Below are 16,096 nucleotides of genomic sequence, written 5' to 3' on the forward strand. Positions count from 1 at the left end.
GACCACCGAGAAAAGCCAGGCTGGTCCCGTTCTCATCAGCGACTTCCAACAAATCTTGAGATGAGGATGCCGTCACTCACCGAGAGGATGGTGCCACCCCCCCCTCCCACACCCAGCTTTATTTGTTTATTATTTTCACTCCTTCCAGAGCTATCCCGTGTTTCTCCAGCTTTTCCCTCCTCCGTCCCCATCCCTCCCTCAGCCATTGGTCGCAGGGGCTGTGCTGGGGGAGCCCTGGGATGTTCTATAAATCCACCCACTGCGGGAGCCGCGGGAGGAAGGAGCGCTCCCCGCAGCACCAGCCCCCGCACAAAAGCCAACTCCAGCATCCCGAGCGCCGCCTGCAGCTCTTCCAGGACATGCCCCACGTCCTGGGCAGGGGGAAGGAGCCGTGAGGGGGAGGAAACAGCTCCCGGGAGCCCCCAGATTCCATGGGCACCAGGAAGGTAACGACTCTGACGGAACCCACGGACAGAAACGATTCCTTGTGCCAGGGTGGATTTTTGCGGGGTTTACAGCCCCCTCTGGGGAAGGCGTTGGAGGGACCACGGTGCCTGGACGGGGTCCAGTGTGTGGCAGGGAGAGGGGAAATCCAGCACTGGTGGAAACTGCTGCTCCTGGAGCAGGCTGGGAGCAGGTCAGGGAGCAGTGGAGGTGTGCTGTTGTCCCCTCTCTCCCTCCTCTTCTCCATCCACAGAGATTTTGCTGCAGTATTTATCCATGGAAAAGCTGTGTTTGGTGTCTGAGAGATGAGGTGGAACTGCTCTGGAAGGGAGGGAGAGGAGGAGGAGGAGGAGGAGGAGGTGGGGCTGGAGGGGAGGATGCTGCCTGGGATGTGCTGGGCTCTCCTGGACTCCCGGGGAAGAGGGATTCCAATCCCGCACCCGGCACCTTTCAGGCAGAGTCAGGCTCTGTGGGGATGAGGTGACATTTTTCAGTCTGATTTTCTCTCTGGGAATCTCTCCCTGATGTCCATGACAGGATCCCAGTGGGTTCAGCTGCGATTTGGGCTCGGTGCAGTTGAAGTTCCCACTGGGATGGGTGAAAGCAGTTCTGGAGCTGGGGTTTAACCCTGCTGGTGTTGGTTTCCCATCTGAACAAGCTTCTGGATGCTCCCGTGCCTCAGTTTCCATCAGCTGAGGTAGCGCTGCGCTTCCAAGCACTCCAAGATGGGAAGAACAAGGAGTAAATGGGCAGTTGGACAGGAGAAAACAGTTTTTTGTTTTTTTTTTTTTTTTTTTCTCTCGAATTTTGGATTTAGTAAAAGATTTGATGCAGTTTAAGGTGAGATGGGGAGAAAGTGTTTTTTCTTCTCCAGTGCTTTGCAGCTGCGCTGTGGAGGGGCTGGGCAGGAGCTGTGTCCTGTGATCCCCCTCACATGAGCTCCTCTGCCAAGCCCCAGGGCTTTTATGCTGCTGCATTTTTCTTTACCGGAGCTCTGGGCTCGGGCTGGGCACATCAAACAGCCCAGGGCTGTGGGGGGCTCTGGGCACGAGTGCCACCGCCAGTGCCACTGCTGTCCTCCAGCCACGAGCGGCTGTGCCCTCCAAAGCGGTCCCCGAGAGCCCTCAGGGACCTCAGGCTGGATTTCTGGGCTGGGTCTGCCCTCTCCTGAGAGCTGGAATCCTTGGGCACGGTGGGGAGGAGGGGATAGGACACCCCCGTGGACACCTGTCCCTGGGGAGGTTGGCAAGGCTGAAATCCCTGCAACAGCTCCGAGCAGGGGTTTGTGTCCAGGTGTGTGGTCATTGGGGGCATTTATCCGTTCTCTCCTTTCCTTTCTCCCCCTTTCCCAGCCCAGCCCGGGCACTCGCACGGAGCCCGGGCCCCCGGGGGAGGCACAGCTGTGCTCAGTCCTGGGGGCTCCTGCCTGGCCTGGCCGCCTCTTCCCGGGGTGGGAGCCGTGCTGGGGCTGGGATCCCCGTGCCATGGGCAGGGAGAGCCCTGCTACAGCCGGGGAGTGCCTTGGCTGCCCGGTCCTGGGGAGCAGATCCGGGGTACAGCGGGTTTGGGGTCCGATCCCAGCTCCGTGTGCAGGAGTCAGAGCAGGGCTTGAGTCCCCGCTGTAATCCTGATCAGGTCCCTGATCCCTGCCTCACTTGTTCCCTGGAGCAGGGAAATCCCAGGGACCCCCAGAAAGGCTCCAGCTCCCAGTCCAGCCACAGCAATTTCTTCTTCCTTCGGAGCTGGGAAGTTTCACAGTTTGACAAAAGTGTTCCTTATTCCCTCCAGCCAGGAGCCCCCGGACCTATCCCTGTTTGAGGAACAGACTGGGGTTTTCTGCCCTCTCCCACTCCTTCTCTGGGCTCATTTCCAAGCCTGGATCACCCAGAAACCCCTTCCTGAAGCGCACAGCCCCCAGGACGGTGCCACCACCACCCTCAGCTTTCTCCTGTGGTTGTGCAGCAGCCACTTGGCTCTTCCTGCCTGGAAGCCGTGCAAAGCCAAACCACTCCGGGGGTATTTATCGGTGCTCCAGCCCTGGAGAGCTCTCGCTGTGCCAGCAGCCAGGGCTGGAAAGAGCCCAGGGAGATTTATAGCCCTGAGCACGGAGCTGGGTGGGCACGGGGGGTTTGGGAAGGAAGAGGTTCAGTTGTTGGCGGTGAGGATGGGAAGGAGGGGCTGTGCTGCTGCACATAAATTGGGATGAGATGTCAGGTGTCAGTATGGCACTGCTGGAAAAAGCCCTGCAGTGTTCTCCCTTTGCAGGGGCAGCCCCTGGGATCAGCTGGGGAGGGGGATGTTGGTGAGGCTTCCGTTTCCCCATGGAATAAACTGGAAAAGTTCTGGTGGCTCTGTGGACCCTGAGGTGGGACTGCAGAACTGCCCGGATGCGCAGGCATTGACAGAGGAGCCCCAAAACTGCAACCTCAGCCCGTCAGGAATGAAATGACACTAAAATAAACCCTACGACTCCCTGACAGGAGGGGACAGCGGGGGGGTCGGGCTCTGCTCCCAGGGAACAGGGACAGGAGGAGAGGGAACGGCCCCAGCCTGGGCCAGGGGAGGCTCAGGGTGGACACCTGGAGGAGTTTCCCCATGGAAAGGCTGGTCAGACCTTGGAAAGGGGGAGGGTTTGGAGTCCCCATCCCTCAAGGTGTCCAAGGAACAACTGGACTCAGTGCTCTGTGCTGGTGGTGAGGCTGGGATCCAGCACAGCTTGATCCTGGAGGGCTTTTCCAGTGATAATGATCCTGGGAATCTAAGTGAGGAGTGGGATGGTCACAGAAGGAAATTGGGACTGGCCACAGGAGCAGCAATGCCGAGTGCAGGAGCTGCAGTCACTGCTCCCACCCTCACTGAGCACAGGCAGGTGTCCCCAGGCACACGGGACAGTTTGTTCTCCTTCCAGTTTGTTCTCCTTCCAGTTTGTTCTGCCGAACTGTCTAAATTTAGCAGCACACACCCCACCCTCAGGGTCAGCAGCGCTGACCCGGCGGGATCCAGTCTCGCATTGTTTCTGTCTGCTGGGATGATGGAGCCCTCCAGCAACTCATAAATAGAATTCAGTCATAAAATGGAATATCCCAGGTTGGGAGGGATCCACAGGGATCATCCAGCCCAGCTCCTGTTCCCGCACAGACACCCCAACAATCCCACCCTGGGCATCCCTGAGAGTGCCGTCCAAACGCTCCTGGAGCTCTGGCAGCCTCGGGGCCGTGCCCAGCACCCTCTGAGGGATGAACCTTTCCTGATATCCCACCTAACCCTCCCCGACGCAGCTCCAGCCATTCCCTGGGGTCTGTCCCTGCTCACAGCAAGCAGGGATCGGAGCTGCCCCTCACGAGGAGCTTTCAGACCCGAGTGAGGTCTGACCTCAGCCTCCTCCTCTCCAGGCTGGACAGCTTTTCTTCTCTCCAGTATCCCGCCTCTCCATCCTCTGCTGAGCAATTTCTCTCCCTGCTCCCTTTCTCCACTGGCAGATCCCAGCAAGGCCCCAAGGACACTCCACAAGCACCATGAGGACTCCTGCCCCCAGCTTCACTCTCCGCTCCCTGGCGGGACCGATCCCAGCTCCCACGGCTCTGGCCATTCTCCTGAGCTGCCTCTTGTCCGGGACGCACAGCCAGACCCCACGGGCCTTCCAGGAGAGCACCGTGCCCCTGGAGGTGCTCAGCCAGGAGCCGGCCTACAGCCTGCTCCAGCCCGGGCTCCTCCGGGCGGTGCCGGCATCCAACCTCTCGGACAGCGTCCCCGGGAGCGGCCCCTCGGAGCCGCCGCTGCTGCCCGTGTGCACCAGGCGCGCCGACATCCGGCACGTCTTCAAGTACATCAACACCATCGTGTCCTGCACCATCTTCATCGTGGGCATCATCGGCAACTCCACGCTGCTGCGCATCATCTACAAGAACAAGTGCATGAGGAACGGGCCCAACGTCCTCATCGCCAGCCTGGCCCTGGGGGACCTGCTCTACATCCTCATCGCGCTGCCCATCAATGTCTACAAGGTGGGCTCCACCCTGCACGGCTGGGATGGATGGGGCTGCTCCAGCCTTGGGATGGGATGGGGCTGCTCCCACCTTGGGATGAGATGGGGCTGCTCCCACCTTGGGATGAGATGGGGCTGCTCCCACCTTGGGATGAGATGGGGCTGCTCCCACCTTGGGATGGATGGGGCTGCTCCCACCCTGGGATGGATGGGGCTGCTCCAGCCTTGGGATGGATGGGGCTGCTCCCACCTTGGGATGAGATGGGGCTGCTCCAGCCTTGGGATGAGATGGGGCTGCTCCCACCTTGGGATGAGATGGGGCTGCTCCAGCCTTGGGATGGATGGGGCTGCTCCCACCTTGGGATGAGATGGGGCTGCTCCCACCTTGGGATGGATGGGGCTGCTCCCACCTTGGGATGAGATGGGGCTGCTCCAGCCTTGGGATGGATGGGGCTGCTCCAGCCTTGGGATGGATGGGGCTGCTCCCACCTTGGGATGAGATATGGCTGCCCCGCGGATCCCTGGAGGGAGTCCTAGGCCAGCTTGGATGGGGCTTGGAGCAGCCTGGGGTAGTGGAAGGTGTCCCTGCCCGTGGCAGGGGATGGGGCTGGAGGGGTTTTAAGGTCCCTCTGAAACCCTTCTGAGATTCCATGATTTGTGCTGCTGCTGAGGCCGAAGGGAAGAGCTGGAATGGGTGGTTGGTTCTGGGGTGGCCTCAGGAAGGGCTCCAGGGCTGAGGGGGCAGAGGGGTTGTGAACTCAGCCTCATTCCCCTCCTCTTGAATGAGTGGCCTGGATTTTTCCAGCCTTCAGGACACGTTGTCCCCACCTCTGCTTGTCCCAGCCGAGCGTGGGTTCCATCAGAAAACTGAGTGTGCTCGGGGGTCAGAGTCTGGAAAAGGCTTAGGACACGCAGCTTTGAAGCTGTCCAGGCTGGATTTTGGCTGTGTCAGAGCATGACCTTCGCTCTCCCTTTGAAAACAACCCAAAGCAGCCTAGTGTGGAGTTCAGCACTCAGATCCGTTCAAAACCGCCCACGGTCTGGAGTCAGGACTGGTGTCTGGACCATCCTTCATCTCTTTGTCCGGTCAGGGAAACCAAAGTTTCCCAGCGCCAACAAACCACGGGGAAGCGCCCACGGCACATTCCCAGTGGTGGGAAGCTCAGAAGGCTCTCCCTGCTCTCAGTGGGCTCACCCACAAGGTGTGGGGAGCCCACAGAGAAGAAGCACGTTCCCAAAGCAGCCTGGTAACCTCTGGATCCTCCCCAGCTCCTGGCCAAGGACTGGCCCTTCGGAGTGCAGGTCTGCAAGCTGGTGCCCTTCATCCAGAAAGCCTCCGTGGGCATCACGGTGCTCAGCCTCTGCGCCCTCAGCATCGACAGGTGAGACACAGTAGCCACAGCTGCCCTGCCAGCCTGCCCCTGTCCCTTTGCCGGGACCAGAGGCAGAACCAGGAGCTCGTTCCCAGGCCAGTGCCAAGATGGGGACGGGCTGCTCTCATGTGGAGCTGGAATCCAGCAGGGACTCTCTGGTGACAGGGTTGAAATCCTGCTTGGAAAGGCTGAGGGGAGGATTGAAATCCTGCTTGGAAAGGCTGAGAGGAGGATCGTGGTGTGGATGGGGTGGTGAGGAAGGGTGGGCAATGACAGCCCCCATCCCATCCATCCACCGAGCCTCTGCTTCCCATTCCCGCACTTGGGAAGGTTCAGAGGTGGAGGAGGAAGGTGTGAGGCAAAGCCCCTTCGGGGACAATTCTAATCTGCACCTTCTCCTCCTGTCCCTGGCTGCTTTTCTCACTCCTGTCTGCTCCTGTCACATTCCCACACACGGGCAGATACAGAGCAGTGGCGTCCTGGAGCCGGATCCAGGGCATTGGGATCCCCATGTGGAAGGCCGTGGAGGTGCTGCTGATCTGGGCAGTGGCCATCGTGCTGGCCGTGCCCGAGGCCATCGCCTTCGACATGGTGGAGCTGAGCTACTGGGAGCAGCACCTGTGGGTGTGCATGCTGGCCTCGGAGCAGAAATCCCGCTTCATGAGGGTACGTGTGCATCCCAGCCCCAATCCCAATCCCTACCCCCCAATCCGCAATCCCACTTCAGGAGGGTCCATGCGTATCCCAAGTTACTCCTTCCCCCATTTCCAGCTGCTCTCTCTCCTTTTCCCCCGCAGTTTTACCGGGATGTGAAGGACTGGTGGCTTTTTGGTTTTTATTTCTGCCTGCCCTTGGTGTGCACGGGCGTCTTCTACACCCTCATGTCCTGCGAGATGCTGAGCAAGAGGAACGGGATGAGGATCGCTCTGAACGACCACATGAAACGGGTGAGAGAGCCAGGGAGGAACCCTGGGATTCCCGAGGAGTGCTGTTGGAGGGGGACATTCCCATCCCTGTGAAGGACAGGATGAGCTGGCAAAGCCTCCCAGCAGATCTTGGGCTGTTGGTGCAGGGATTACACCAGGGAAAAGGGCCTTCAGCTCCATAATCTCCAGCCTCGGGGATGACCCCAAACCCTTCTGGCCGTGGCCCAGCTTCATTAAAGCTCTCCTGGTCATTTATCCCAGCCCACACCACACTGGACCAAAGGCTGGGTGTGCCAAATCCCAGACAAGGGGTGCGGGGAAGAGTTCACTGTCCCGTCCCAAGCTTTGGGAATGATTCCCTGAGGAGCTGCAGCGGGCTGTCACTGTAACGATGGGAGGGGTGGATGGAGGAGACCCCGTGTCCCAGGGAACACCATCCCACCAGGAGCGATGCTGGGGAGGGCTCTGGCCCACGTGGAGCTGCTGCTGCCCTGCCCCTTTCTGCAGCCTGGACCCGATGCAGGGTTCCAGGAACAACCAGGGCTCAGTGGAAGATGTCCCTGCCCGTGGCGGGACAAGACGAGCCTTAAGGTCCCTTTTAATCCAAACCGTTCCATGATTCCACAACTCGGGAGCTGCTCCCCGGTGCTGATGCTCCCCCCTGCCCGTGTCTGGCAGCGCCGGGAGGTGGCCAAGACCGTGTTCTGCCTGGTGGTGATCTTCGCGCTCTGCTGGCTGCCCCTGCACCTCAGCCGGATCCTCAAGAAGACCATCTACGACCAGACGGACCCCAACCGCTGCGAGCTGCTCAGGTAGAGCCTCCCACAGGTGACACCGGCCCGGGAGCCCCGGTGGGACCGGCACAGCCCGGGCGGGCTTGGACCAGACTGGGGGGTCACCTTCCACCTCCTGCAGTCAGCAATTCCTCGTCCAGGCGGCACCACCCTCCTGATGGGCACAGAGAGGGTGCGGGGACGTCAGAAGGGTTAAATTAAGCTTTGGAATGTCTCTGTGAAGCTGAGGTCTCCTGGGCACGGGGACATTCCCAGCAGGGCGCCTGTCTCCCTCCCCTTCCACCCACCAGCCAAAATCCAGCCCAGGCCAGGGGCTGCTGCTGTGCTGGGGTTTGGGAAGGTCAGGAGCACCAGGAGAAACCAGAGCTCGTGTTCTTGGCTTCCTCAGGGAATGCTCCTCGCAAGGAAAAGTGGTTCTTCTTAGGGGAGGATAGATTTGTGCTCAGCTCTGTTATCAGTCACTGCTCTTCCGTGGAAGCAGGATCCCAGGCCAAGCGGTTTGGAAATTCCCTCTGTTCTCCATGAGCTCCTGACGCACGTTCTCTCCCTTCCCACCTCAGTTTCCTCCTGGTGATGGATTACTTTGGGATCAACATGGCCTCCCTCAACTCCTGCATCAACCCCGTGGCTCTGTACTTTGTCAGCCGGAAATTCAAGAACTGCTTCCAGGTAGGAACGATCCCTCCAGAGCTTCTGGCCGCAGTCACCAGGCCCAGGGCCACAAGCTGATCTTACTCCTCATCCCAAATTTTCCTCGTTAGGTACCTCTCTTTTCCAAGTACACCAGAGCTCAGTGCCCTGCTGGGGGGAGGCCTTTGCCAGAGCAGGACTTAAAACAAGCCCAAAATTCCATCATTCTGGAATGGGAGCATCCCCACAGACCATCAGACCAGGGGCTGGGGCTGCTCCAAACTTTGAACCCAAGATGTTGGGAGATAATTTTCAGGAGTAGTGAGGCCCTGAGAAAGAAAGGGAAGGAGATTGGGATGGGATGGGATGGGATGGGATGGGATGGGATGGGATGGGATGGGATGGGATGGGATGGGGTGGGATGGGGTGGGGTGGGATGGGGTGGGGTGGGATGGGATGGGATGGGATGGGATGGGATGGGATGGGATGGGGTGGGATGGGATGGGATGGGATGGGATGGGATGGGATGGGATGGGATGGGATGGGATGGGATGGGATGGGATGGGATGGGATGGGATGGGGGATGGGATGGGATGGGGTGGGATGGGATGGGGTGGGGTGGGATGGGATGGGCTGGGATGGGATGGGATGGGATGGGATGGGATGGGATGGGATGGCTGGGATGGGCTGGGATGGGATGGGCTGGGATGGGATGGGATGGGATGGGATGGGATGGGATGGGCTGGGCTGGGATGGGATGGGATGGGATGGGGTGGCTGGGATGGGGTGGGGGGGTGGGCTGGGATGGGATGGGATGGGATGGGATGGGATGGGCTGGGATGGGATGGGATGGGATGGGATGGGATGGGATGGGGTGGGGTGGGATGGGATGGGATGGGGTGGGATGGGATGGGATGGGATGGGATGGGATGGGATGGGATGGGATGGGATGGGATGGCAGTTGAGCCCAGCTAAGCATCACCTGTATTTTCTGTCCCCTAATGACGAGAACACACAATTACAAAATGCCCCAAATTTCAGGATCCTCATTTCCCACCCTCACCAGCTCTATCCTGGAAAACCTGCTCCCAGCAGAGCTGCAGGACAGCAAAGCTCAGCAGCTCCCAGCCCGGCACAGTGCAGGGTCACCTGCAGGCACAAATATGGGAATATTTCCTCCTCTTTTCCCATATCCCCCCTGTGTGACCTCTCCCCCTTGTGTCTCCCCAGTCCTGCCTGTGCTGCTGGTGCCAGAGGCCGGCCCTGAGCATCACCCCCACGGATGAGAAGGGATCTGTCGGGAAGTGGAAAGCCACGGGGCAGGAGCTGGGGCTGGACCGGAGCAGCTCCCGCCTGAGCAACAAGTACAGCTCTTCCTAAATCCCTGCCACTGTCAAGGACAAGGCACAAGGACAGCAGGACCCCTCCGATCCTCTCCCAGGCTCTTCCTGGCTGGGCCTGAATCAGCTTTGCCTTCGTGTCCCAACCCAACTGGAAGGAGCTGGAGCCTTTCCCCAGGCCCAGCTCCAAACCCAGCCCCTGACCCCAGCGGTCGCCTCGGCAGGAGAGGGAAGGGGATTCACATCCTCACGGGATTTTTCATTTCCTCGCAGGAAAACCAAGGGACTTCTGGCCATTTGCCTCAGGGTGGAACGTGGGGCATGTGGGATAGGGAAGGAAGGTTGGGGTGGTCACTCTGAGATGGATGTGGGGTGAGGAGGAGAGGGAGGGTGACAATTCCCAGCTGTAAAAGCCAGCCAAAGCTTGGATAAATCCCTGTGAGGGACAGAGACGCCCTCGTGGCCATGTGGAGGTGGGAAAGGCAGTGGAGGAAGTCCAATCTCAGCTGGAAGAGCCGCTAGAACCAACTACACTACGGGAAAGGGCTCTCTCGGATTTATCATTGGCAATAATTCATCCCCCAGGTGTTTTTCCAGCAATTTTCGAGGCCAGGTTGGACAGGGCTTGGAGCACCCTGGGATAGTGGAAGGAGTCCCTGCCCACGGCAGGGGTGGGAGGAGAGGGAGTGAAGGTCCCTCCCAACCCAAACCAGTCTGTGACTGCAATCCACGTGATTCCATGTGACCGGGAATCCATGTGATTCCATTCTAACATTCTTGCCAAAACTTTCAGAAAAAAGTACACGAAAAAGTTGAATTTACCAGGTTTTTGATGATTTTTTGTTGGTTTTCCCACATCTCTCTTTTCCCTCTCTCTCTTTTCCTTCTTTCCCCCTTCTACCTTGTCATGGAAAAAAATGGAGAGAGGAAAAGGGGAGAAGAGACGAGACCTGCAATTAAAACACTTTCCAGGTGTTGGGGTGGATTTTTTAGCTTAACTTTCACTGAAATGTAAATGTTTTACAAATAAATCATAAAGACAAATAAGTTTCAAAACAGAGACTGAGGAATATCAAGACCAGCCTATTTTCCATAAGTTTCCCAATCTGTGGAGGAATCTGTGTCCACATTCTATAACCTTCCATCCCTGTGCTGAGCAGGACACAGCATCAGCTCCGCAGCATCTAAATTAACAAACTTTATTATTAAAGAAAATACATTTTGCAGCAAAGTCATAAAAAAACAACAACAATAAAACCTTGTTTGGACACGGGGAATTCAACAGGCAGAAGCCATACATCCATGGACGTCCATGCCATTCCCAAAGGCTACTGCATCTCCTCCTCTTTCTGTGCCCTGAACTCCTTCACGCTCCTCTGAAACAAGAGCAAAGCACAAATGTCACCAAGACGTCCCTGGGGCAGCACAGAGCCACCACCCTGCTGTGCTGGGATGGCTCTGCCTGGAAAGGCTGGAAAACTCTGACAGAGCTCCAGGTGCTTTTGGAAGTGAGTGAGCTTTACAGTCACCCCAAAGGAAAGGGAGCCAGGCTGTGCCAAGGATCAGGCAGAGCCGGTCCAAAAAACCTCCCAGGTTTTCCTGCCAAAGGTGTCTCCAACACAGGCCTCAGCCTCCCCCTCTGGGATCAAGGCACAGAACTGACCCTGAGCTCCCCAGGAATGGCCCAAGGCACAGAACTGACCCTGAGCTCCCCAGGAATGGCCCAAGGCACAGAACTGACCCTGAGCTCCCCAGGAATGGCCCAAGGCACAGAACTGACCCTGAGCTCCCCAGGAATGGCCCAAGGCACAGAACTGACCCTGAGCTCCCCAGGAACAGCCCAAGGCACAGAACTGACCCTGAGCTCCTCAGGAATGGCCCAAGGGACAGAACTGACCCTGAGCTCCCCAGGAACAGCCAAGGGACAGAACTGACCCTGAGCTCCCCAGGAACAGCCAAGGCACAGAACTGACCCTGAGCTCCTCAGGAATGACCCAAGGGACAGAACTGACCCTGAGCTCCCCAGTAATGGCCCAAGGGACAGAATTGACCCTGAGCTCCTCAGGAACGGCCCAAGGGACAGAACTGACCCTGAGCTCCTCAGGAATGACCCAAGGGACAGAACTGACCCTGAGCTCCCCAGGAACAGCCAAGGGACAGAACTGACCCTGAGCTCCCCAGGAACAGCCAAGGGACAGAACTGACCCTGAGCTCCCCAGGAACAGCCAAGGCACAGAACTGACCCTGAGCTCCCCAGGAATGGCCCAAGGGACAGAACTGACCCTGAGCTCCCCAGTAATGGCCCAAGGGACAGAATTGACCCTGAGCTCCTCAGGAACGGCCCAAGGGACAGAACTGACCCTGAGCTCCCCAGGAACAGCCAAGGCACAGAACTGACCCTGAGCTCCCCAGGAACAGCCAAGGGACAGAACTGACCCTGAGCTCCTCAGGAATGGCCCAAGGGACAGAACTGACCCTGAGCTCCCCAGGAACAGCCAAGGGACAGAACTGACCCTGAGCTCCCCAGGAACAGCCAAGGCACAGAACTGACCCTGAGCTCCCCAGGAACAGCCAAGGGACAGAACTGACCCTGAGCTCCTCAGGAATGGCCCAAGGGACAGAACTGACCCTGAGCTCCCCAGGAACAGCCAAGGGACAGAACTGACCCTGAACTCTACAGGAACAGCCAAGGCACAGAACTGACCCTGAGCTCCTCAGGAATGGCCCAAGGGACAGAACTGACCCTGAGTTCTGCAGGAACGGCCCAAGGCATAGAGCTCCCCAGGAATGTCTCACCTCAAAGGTGTTGAGCACGTGTTGGCAAACACTCATCAGGTCGTTCAGCCCTTTCCGGAATGGCTCCACAGCAGGAAGGGCTCCTTTGGGAAAAGAAGGCACACATGGGAGGTGTGCCTTCCCAAGGGCAGTCCTTACCCCCCCAGGGGTGTGTCCCCTCCCCAGCCACACAGCTCGGGGTGCCAGGGCTGCTCCCAGCCGGCCCAGCTGCCTGGAGCCAGGGATGCTGCTTCCCACTGCAGCTGGAGCAGAATTTGGGAGCGGCCTGTGAGGCTCAGCACCGCAGCGCCTGGCAGAGGGCAGGGACAAAGGGCTTCTCTTTATTGAACAGACTCCTGGTGGGAAGCTGGCATGAGCAGGGGGAATTCCATGAGAACAGGGCCCCAGACACGGAGGGACAGCCCCAGCCTCACCTCGGGTCTGGATCCTGAAGTTGATCTTGCTTTCTGAGGGGTGTGTGATGCAGTAGCCACAGAACTCCACATCAGGGCTGCAGGAGGGCAGAGAGGAGAGGGAGCAGTGAAGTCCAGTCCAATCCATGGCAAATCCCAGGGAACTCAGAGGCTCAGGGCACCCTAGCCTGCTGGGGCTCTGGATGTTTCTAGAATGACTTAGGGCAGGGATGTGCTGAGGGGAAGGTCCCTGTGCGACCTTGTTCCCTCACACCCATCTCTCTCTGAGCTGATCTGGAGCTCTGCAGGGCAAAGACACGGCTGGCACCCCAATCAGACCAGTGCCAGCTCTGCAGATCCAAACACGGGATCCTGGATGCTTGGAATTCTCCCTGTAACCAAACCTGCTGCTGCTCTGCTGGGTGGAAGAGGCTGAGTGGTCCAGGGCACTGGAGGAGTGCCCAAAATGTTGCAGGGCCTCTCCCTCCAGCTGAGCTGAGTGCTGGAGCTTTGGCCAGCAGCTTCTTTTGTGTTGTCACAGTGATTTATCAGAGGGACCTTAAAGCTCATCCCATTCCACCCCTGCCATGACCAGGGACACCTTCCGCTATCCCAGGCTGCTCCAAGCCCCATCCAACTGCTCAGGAGGGACTGGAAGCCCTGAGCTGAGCTTAGCTCGGGTTCCTGGGCAGGGGAGGGTGTGGGTGCAGGCTCAGGTCAGGCCCTTTAAGGGCTGTTGGTACTCTCAGGGTGCCGACACAACACAAGGAAAAGGAGGAGCAGCGGGTGGGAGCAGGGCTCCATGTCCGACACAAAGGCTGGAAGGGTGTGCACAGAGCGCATTTGGGATCCTCTGCCTCATCCCAGCGACAGCTGAGGTGTGGATCAGGGGGGAGAAGGCCAGAGCAGGGTACGGAGCTCCCTCAGAGGCCCCACTCACTTCTTCATGACCATGTAGCGCAGGGAGTTGCCCAGGGTGTGATCCTCGTCGTGCAGCACAAACGTGACGCAGTTCCCATCCGTGCCATCCGCCTGGATCTGTCACCAGCGGGAAGAGAAGCTGTAACCTCCCTGAGGTCAGGGACACCTGAAGGGTGAGGATCAGCTCCCGTGCTCAGCTTCCCAGAGAAACTGCTGCTGTGGGACCAAAACACCTTCAGAGAGGCGGGAAAGCTCCAGAATTCCACCTAGTTTTAAACCAGGACCTCCACCTGTTGTTGCTCACCACAGGATGACAGGATGTCCCCTGGAGCCATCCGGACACGATTTGTCCTGATGCCAATGCCACCCCACCACACGTGAGGGTGCCCTACCACCAAGCCAGGCTTGGGAATGACAGAATCATGGAAGCACGGAATCATTTAGGTTGGAAAAATCCTCCAAGACCACCGAGGCCACCCTAACTCACGTCCCCAAGTGCCACATCCACACGGCTTTTAAATCCCTCCAGGGACGGGCACTCCACCGCTGTCCTGGGCAGCTGTGACAGGGCTGGACAATCCTGCCCACGAAGCATCTTTCCCCAATGTGAAAAATGCATATTACATGGCTCTACGCAAGATATTTACTATATGTATTATGTTGTATTAATTGTTAATGTTGTATTAACGTTTTGATAGTATAGTGAATATAGTTTTGTAATTAAAGTGTAGTTTTTGTATGCCAACCACAGGAAAACGTAAATCTTTCAGAGAAAAAAAAGAATTTCCTACTTCCTTATCAGAAGAAACCAACTCCTCCTGCCTCTCTCAGCCTTGAGAATGCCACAGAGATTAAAGGAAAAAAAAAAAGTGATACTAACCAGAGACAGTTCTTTGTTTAAATAGAGTTTATGCATCATGTATGAAATATATGAATATTCAACAGGCTATTGCTTTTAAGAGATGGTCCTCTGTTAGCAGAGGTCCTTCTCCGGAGCTTTTTGCTCGGGGAGGCACCCAGACGTCTGAAATTTTGTTTTTATTGTCTCGTATTGTCCTAACTCTAATTGTTCCATTTTTTAAACTCTATTTTTACAACCATCTTATTTACTATTAAACTTTTAAAATTTCAAAAACAAGTGAAAGGCGTTTTTCACACCTAATATCCCACCGAACCCTCCCCTGGCACAAGGTGAGGCTGCTTTTCCTCGGGAGCTGAGCCCGGGCTCCCCGCTCCAGGTCCTGTAAGGGAGCGAGCGGGGATCCCCCCGATCCCGATCCCCATCCCCATCCCGACCCTGATCCCCATCCCGATCCCCATCCCCCCATCCCGATCCCCATCCCCATCCCGATCCCCATCCCCATCCCCCGATTCCCTCCCAACCCCGATCCCCATCCCCATCCCATCCCCATCCCCGATCCCCATCCCGATCCCCATCCCGATCCCGATCCCCATCCCCATCCCCATCCCCATTCCCTTCCCAACCCCGATCCCGATCCCCATCCCCATCCCGATCCCCATCCCCCCATCCCGATCCCCATCCCCATCCCCATCCCCCCATCCCGATCCCCATCCCGATCCCCATTCCCATCCCCATCCCCATCCCCATCCCCATCCCCATCCCGATCCCCATCCCGATCCCGATCCCCATCCCCATCCCCATCCCGACCCCGATCCCCATCCCGACCCCGATCCCGATCCCCATCCCCATCCCGACCCCGACCCCGACCCCGATCCCGACCCCGATCCCGCAGCTCCCCGTGCCCCTCACGGTTTCCAGCGCGGTGCCGCTGCCGCTGCCGGTGCCGGTGCCGGCCATGGCGGTTCCGGGCCCGCAGCTCCCGGCGGCCCCGCGGCCGGAAACGCGTCGGGGCCGGGCCGGGCCGGGCGGGGCCGCAGCGGGGCCGGCGGGGCCCGGGAGCGCCGGTGAGCCCGGGGGGCCCGGGGCGGAGCGGGGCCGGGCCGGGGAGGTTCGGGTGTGGGGGATCCGGCCCGGCCCGGCCCGGCCCCGCGCCCGGCAGGCGCTGCCTGAGGAGGGAGGAGGCCGCGCTCGGCACCGGGAGCGGGGACACAGCGGGGTGACCGGGGGCGACTGGGGTGTGATCGGTGTGTTATGGGGTGTGATTGAGGCGTTATGGGGTGGTGATCGGGGTGTGTTGAGGCGTGGGGTGTGATTGAGGCGTTATGGGGTGTGATCGGTGTGTTATGGGGTGTGATTGAGGCGTTATGGGGTGTTATTGGTGTGTTACTGGGGGTGGGATTGGTGTGTTACTGGAGTGTGATCGGTGTGTTACTGATGGGTTATGGGGTGTGATTGAGGTGTTACTGGGGTGTTATTGGTGTGTTATGGGGTGTTCCTGGGGTGTTACTGGTGGTTACGGGGTGTGATTGAGGTGTTACTGGGGTATTTATTGGTGTGTTATGGGGTGTTCCTGGGGTGTTATCAGTGTGTTATGGGGTATTGGGTGTGTGTGTTATGGGGTTTGATTGGTGTG

General features: G+C 58.4%; 2 protein-coding genes across 4 annotated transcripts; one reads left to right on the forward strand and one right to left on the reverse strand.

The window, feature by feature from the left end:
* The first annotated feature begins 236 nt into the window (after positions 1-236).
* LOC120766122 (endothelin receptor type B-like) lies at positions 237-10,721 on the forward strand. Of its 2 annotated transcripts, none has more exons than XM_040091486.2 (8): positions 237-446; positions 3,924-4,448; positions 5,699-5,811; positions 6,264-6,468; positions 6,600-6,749; positions 7,407-7,540; positions 8,083-8,191; positions 9,383-10,721. In XM_040091486.2, exons 1-8 carry the CDS (start codon positions 432-434, stop codon positions 9,530-9,532), a joined length of 1,401 nt encoding a protein of 466 aa, XP_039947420.1. In that variant the 5' UTR covers positions 237-431; the 3' UTR covers positions 9,533-10,721. The 2 variants fall into 2 exon arrangements, with proteins under 2 accessions (XP_039947420.1, XP_058280256.1); XM_058424273.1 differs by having other exon boundaries at positions 239-446; positions 7,407-7,535; positions 8,078-8,191.
* On the reverse strand, positions 10,671-15,452 carry LOC120766123 (DNA-directed RNA polymerases I and III subunit RPAC2-like). 2 transcript variants are annotated; one of them, XM_040091487.2, is made up of 5 exons: positions 15,373-15,452; positions 13,621-13,718; positions 12,702-12,778; positions 12,289-12,371; positions 10,671-10,868 (listed from the first exon to the last, which is right to left on the reverse strand). In XM_040091487.2, the coding sequence occupies exons 1-5, from the start codon at positions 15,418-15,420 to the stop codon at positions 10,821-10,823; spliced, it is 354 nt and encodes a 117-aa protein (XP_039947421.1). In that variant the 5' UTR covers positions 15,421-15,452; the 3' UTR covers positions 10,671-10,820. The 2 variants fall into 2 exon arrangements, with proteins under 2 accessions (XP_039947421.1, XP_058280257.1); XM_058424274.1 differs by having other exon boundaries at positions 15,343-15,423.
* Positions 15,453-16,096: the final 644 nt, after the last annotated feature.

The sequence above is a fragment of the Hirundo rustica genome, assembly GCF_015227805.2.
Source record: "Hirundo rustica isolate bHirRus1 chromosome 21 unlocalized genomic scaffold, bHirRus1.pri.v3 SUPER_21_unloc_BUSCO_410670at7742, whole genome shotgun sequence".
Classification (NCBI taxonomy): Eukaryota; Metazoa; Chordata; class Aves; order Passeriformes; family Hirundinidae; genus Hirundo; species Hirundo rustica.

Bases quoted from the DNA above. Each gene is read 5' to 3' on its own strand.
- LOC120766123 (XM_058424274.1), bottom strand. From the start codon at position 15,420: ATGGCCGGCACCGGCACCGGCAGCGGCAGCGGCACCGCGCTGGAAACC. The intron at 12,779-13,620 runs GTGAGTGGGGCC...GCCCTCCTGCAG, and splicing joins CGCTACATGGTCATGAAGAA to CCCTGATGTGGAGTTCTGTG. The intron at 10,869-12,288 runs GTGAGACATTCC...CTCTTGTTTCAG, and splicing joins ACGTGCTCAACACCTTTGAG to AGGAGCGTGAAGGAGTTCAG.
- LOC120766122 (XM_040091486.2), top strand. The intron at 6,469-6,599 runs GTACGTGTGCAT...TTTCCCCCGCAG, and splicing joins AGAAATCCCGCTTCATGAGG to TTTTACCGGGATGTGAAGGA. The intron at 7,541-8,082 runs GTAGAGCCTCCC...TTCCCACCTCAG, and splicing joins AACCGCTGCGAGCTGCTCAG to TTTCCTCCTGGTGATGGATT.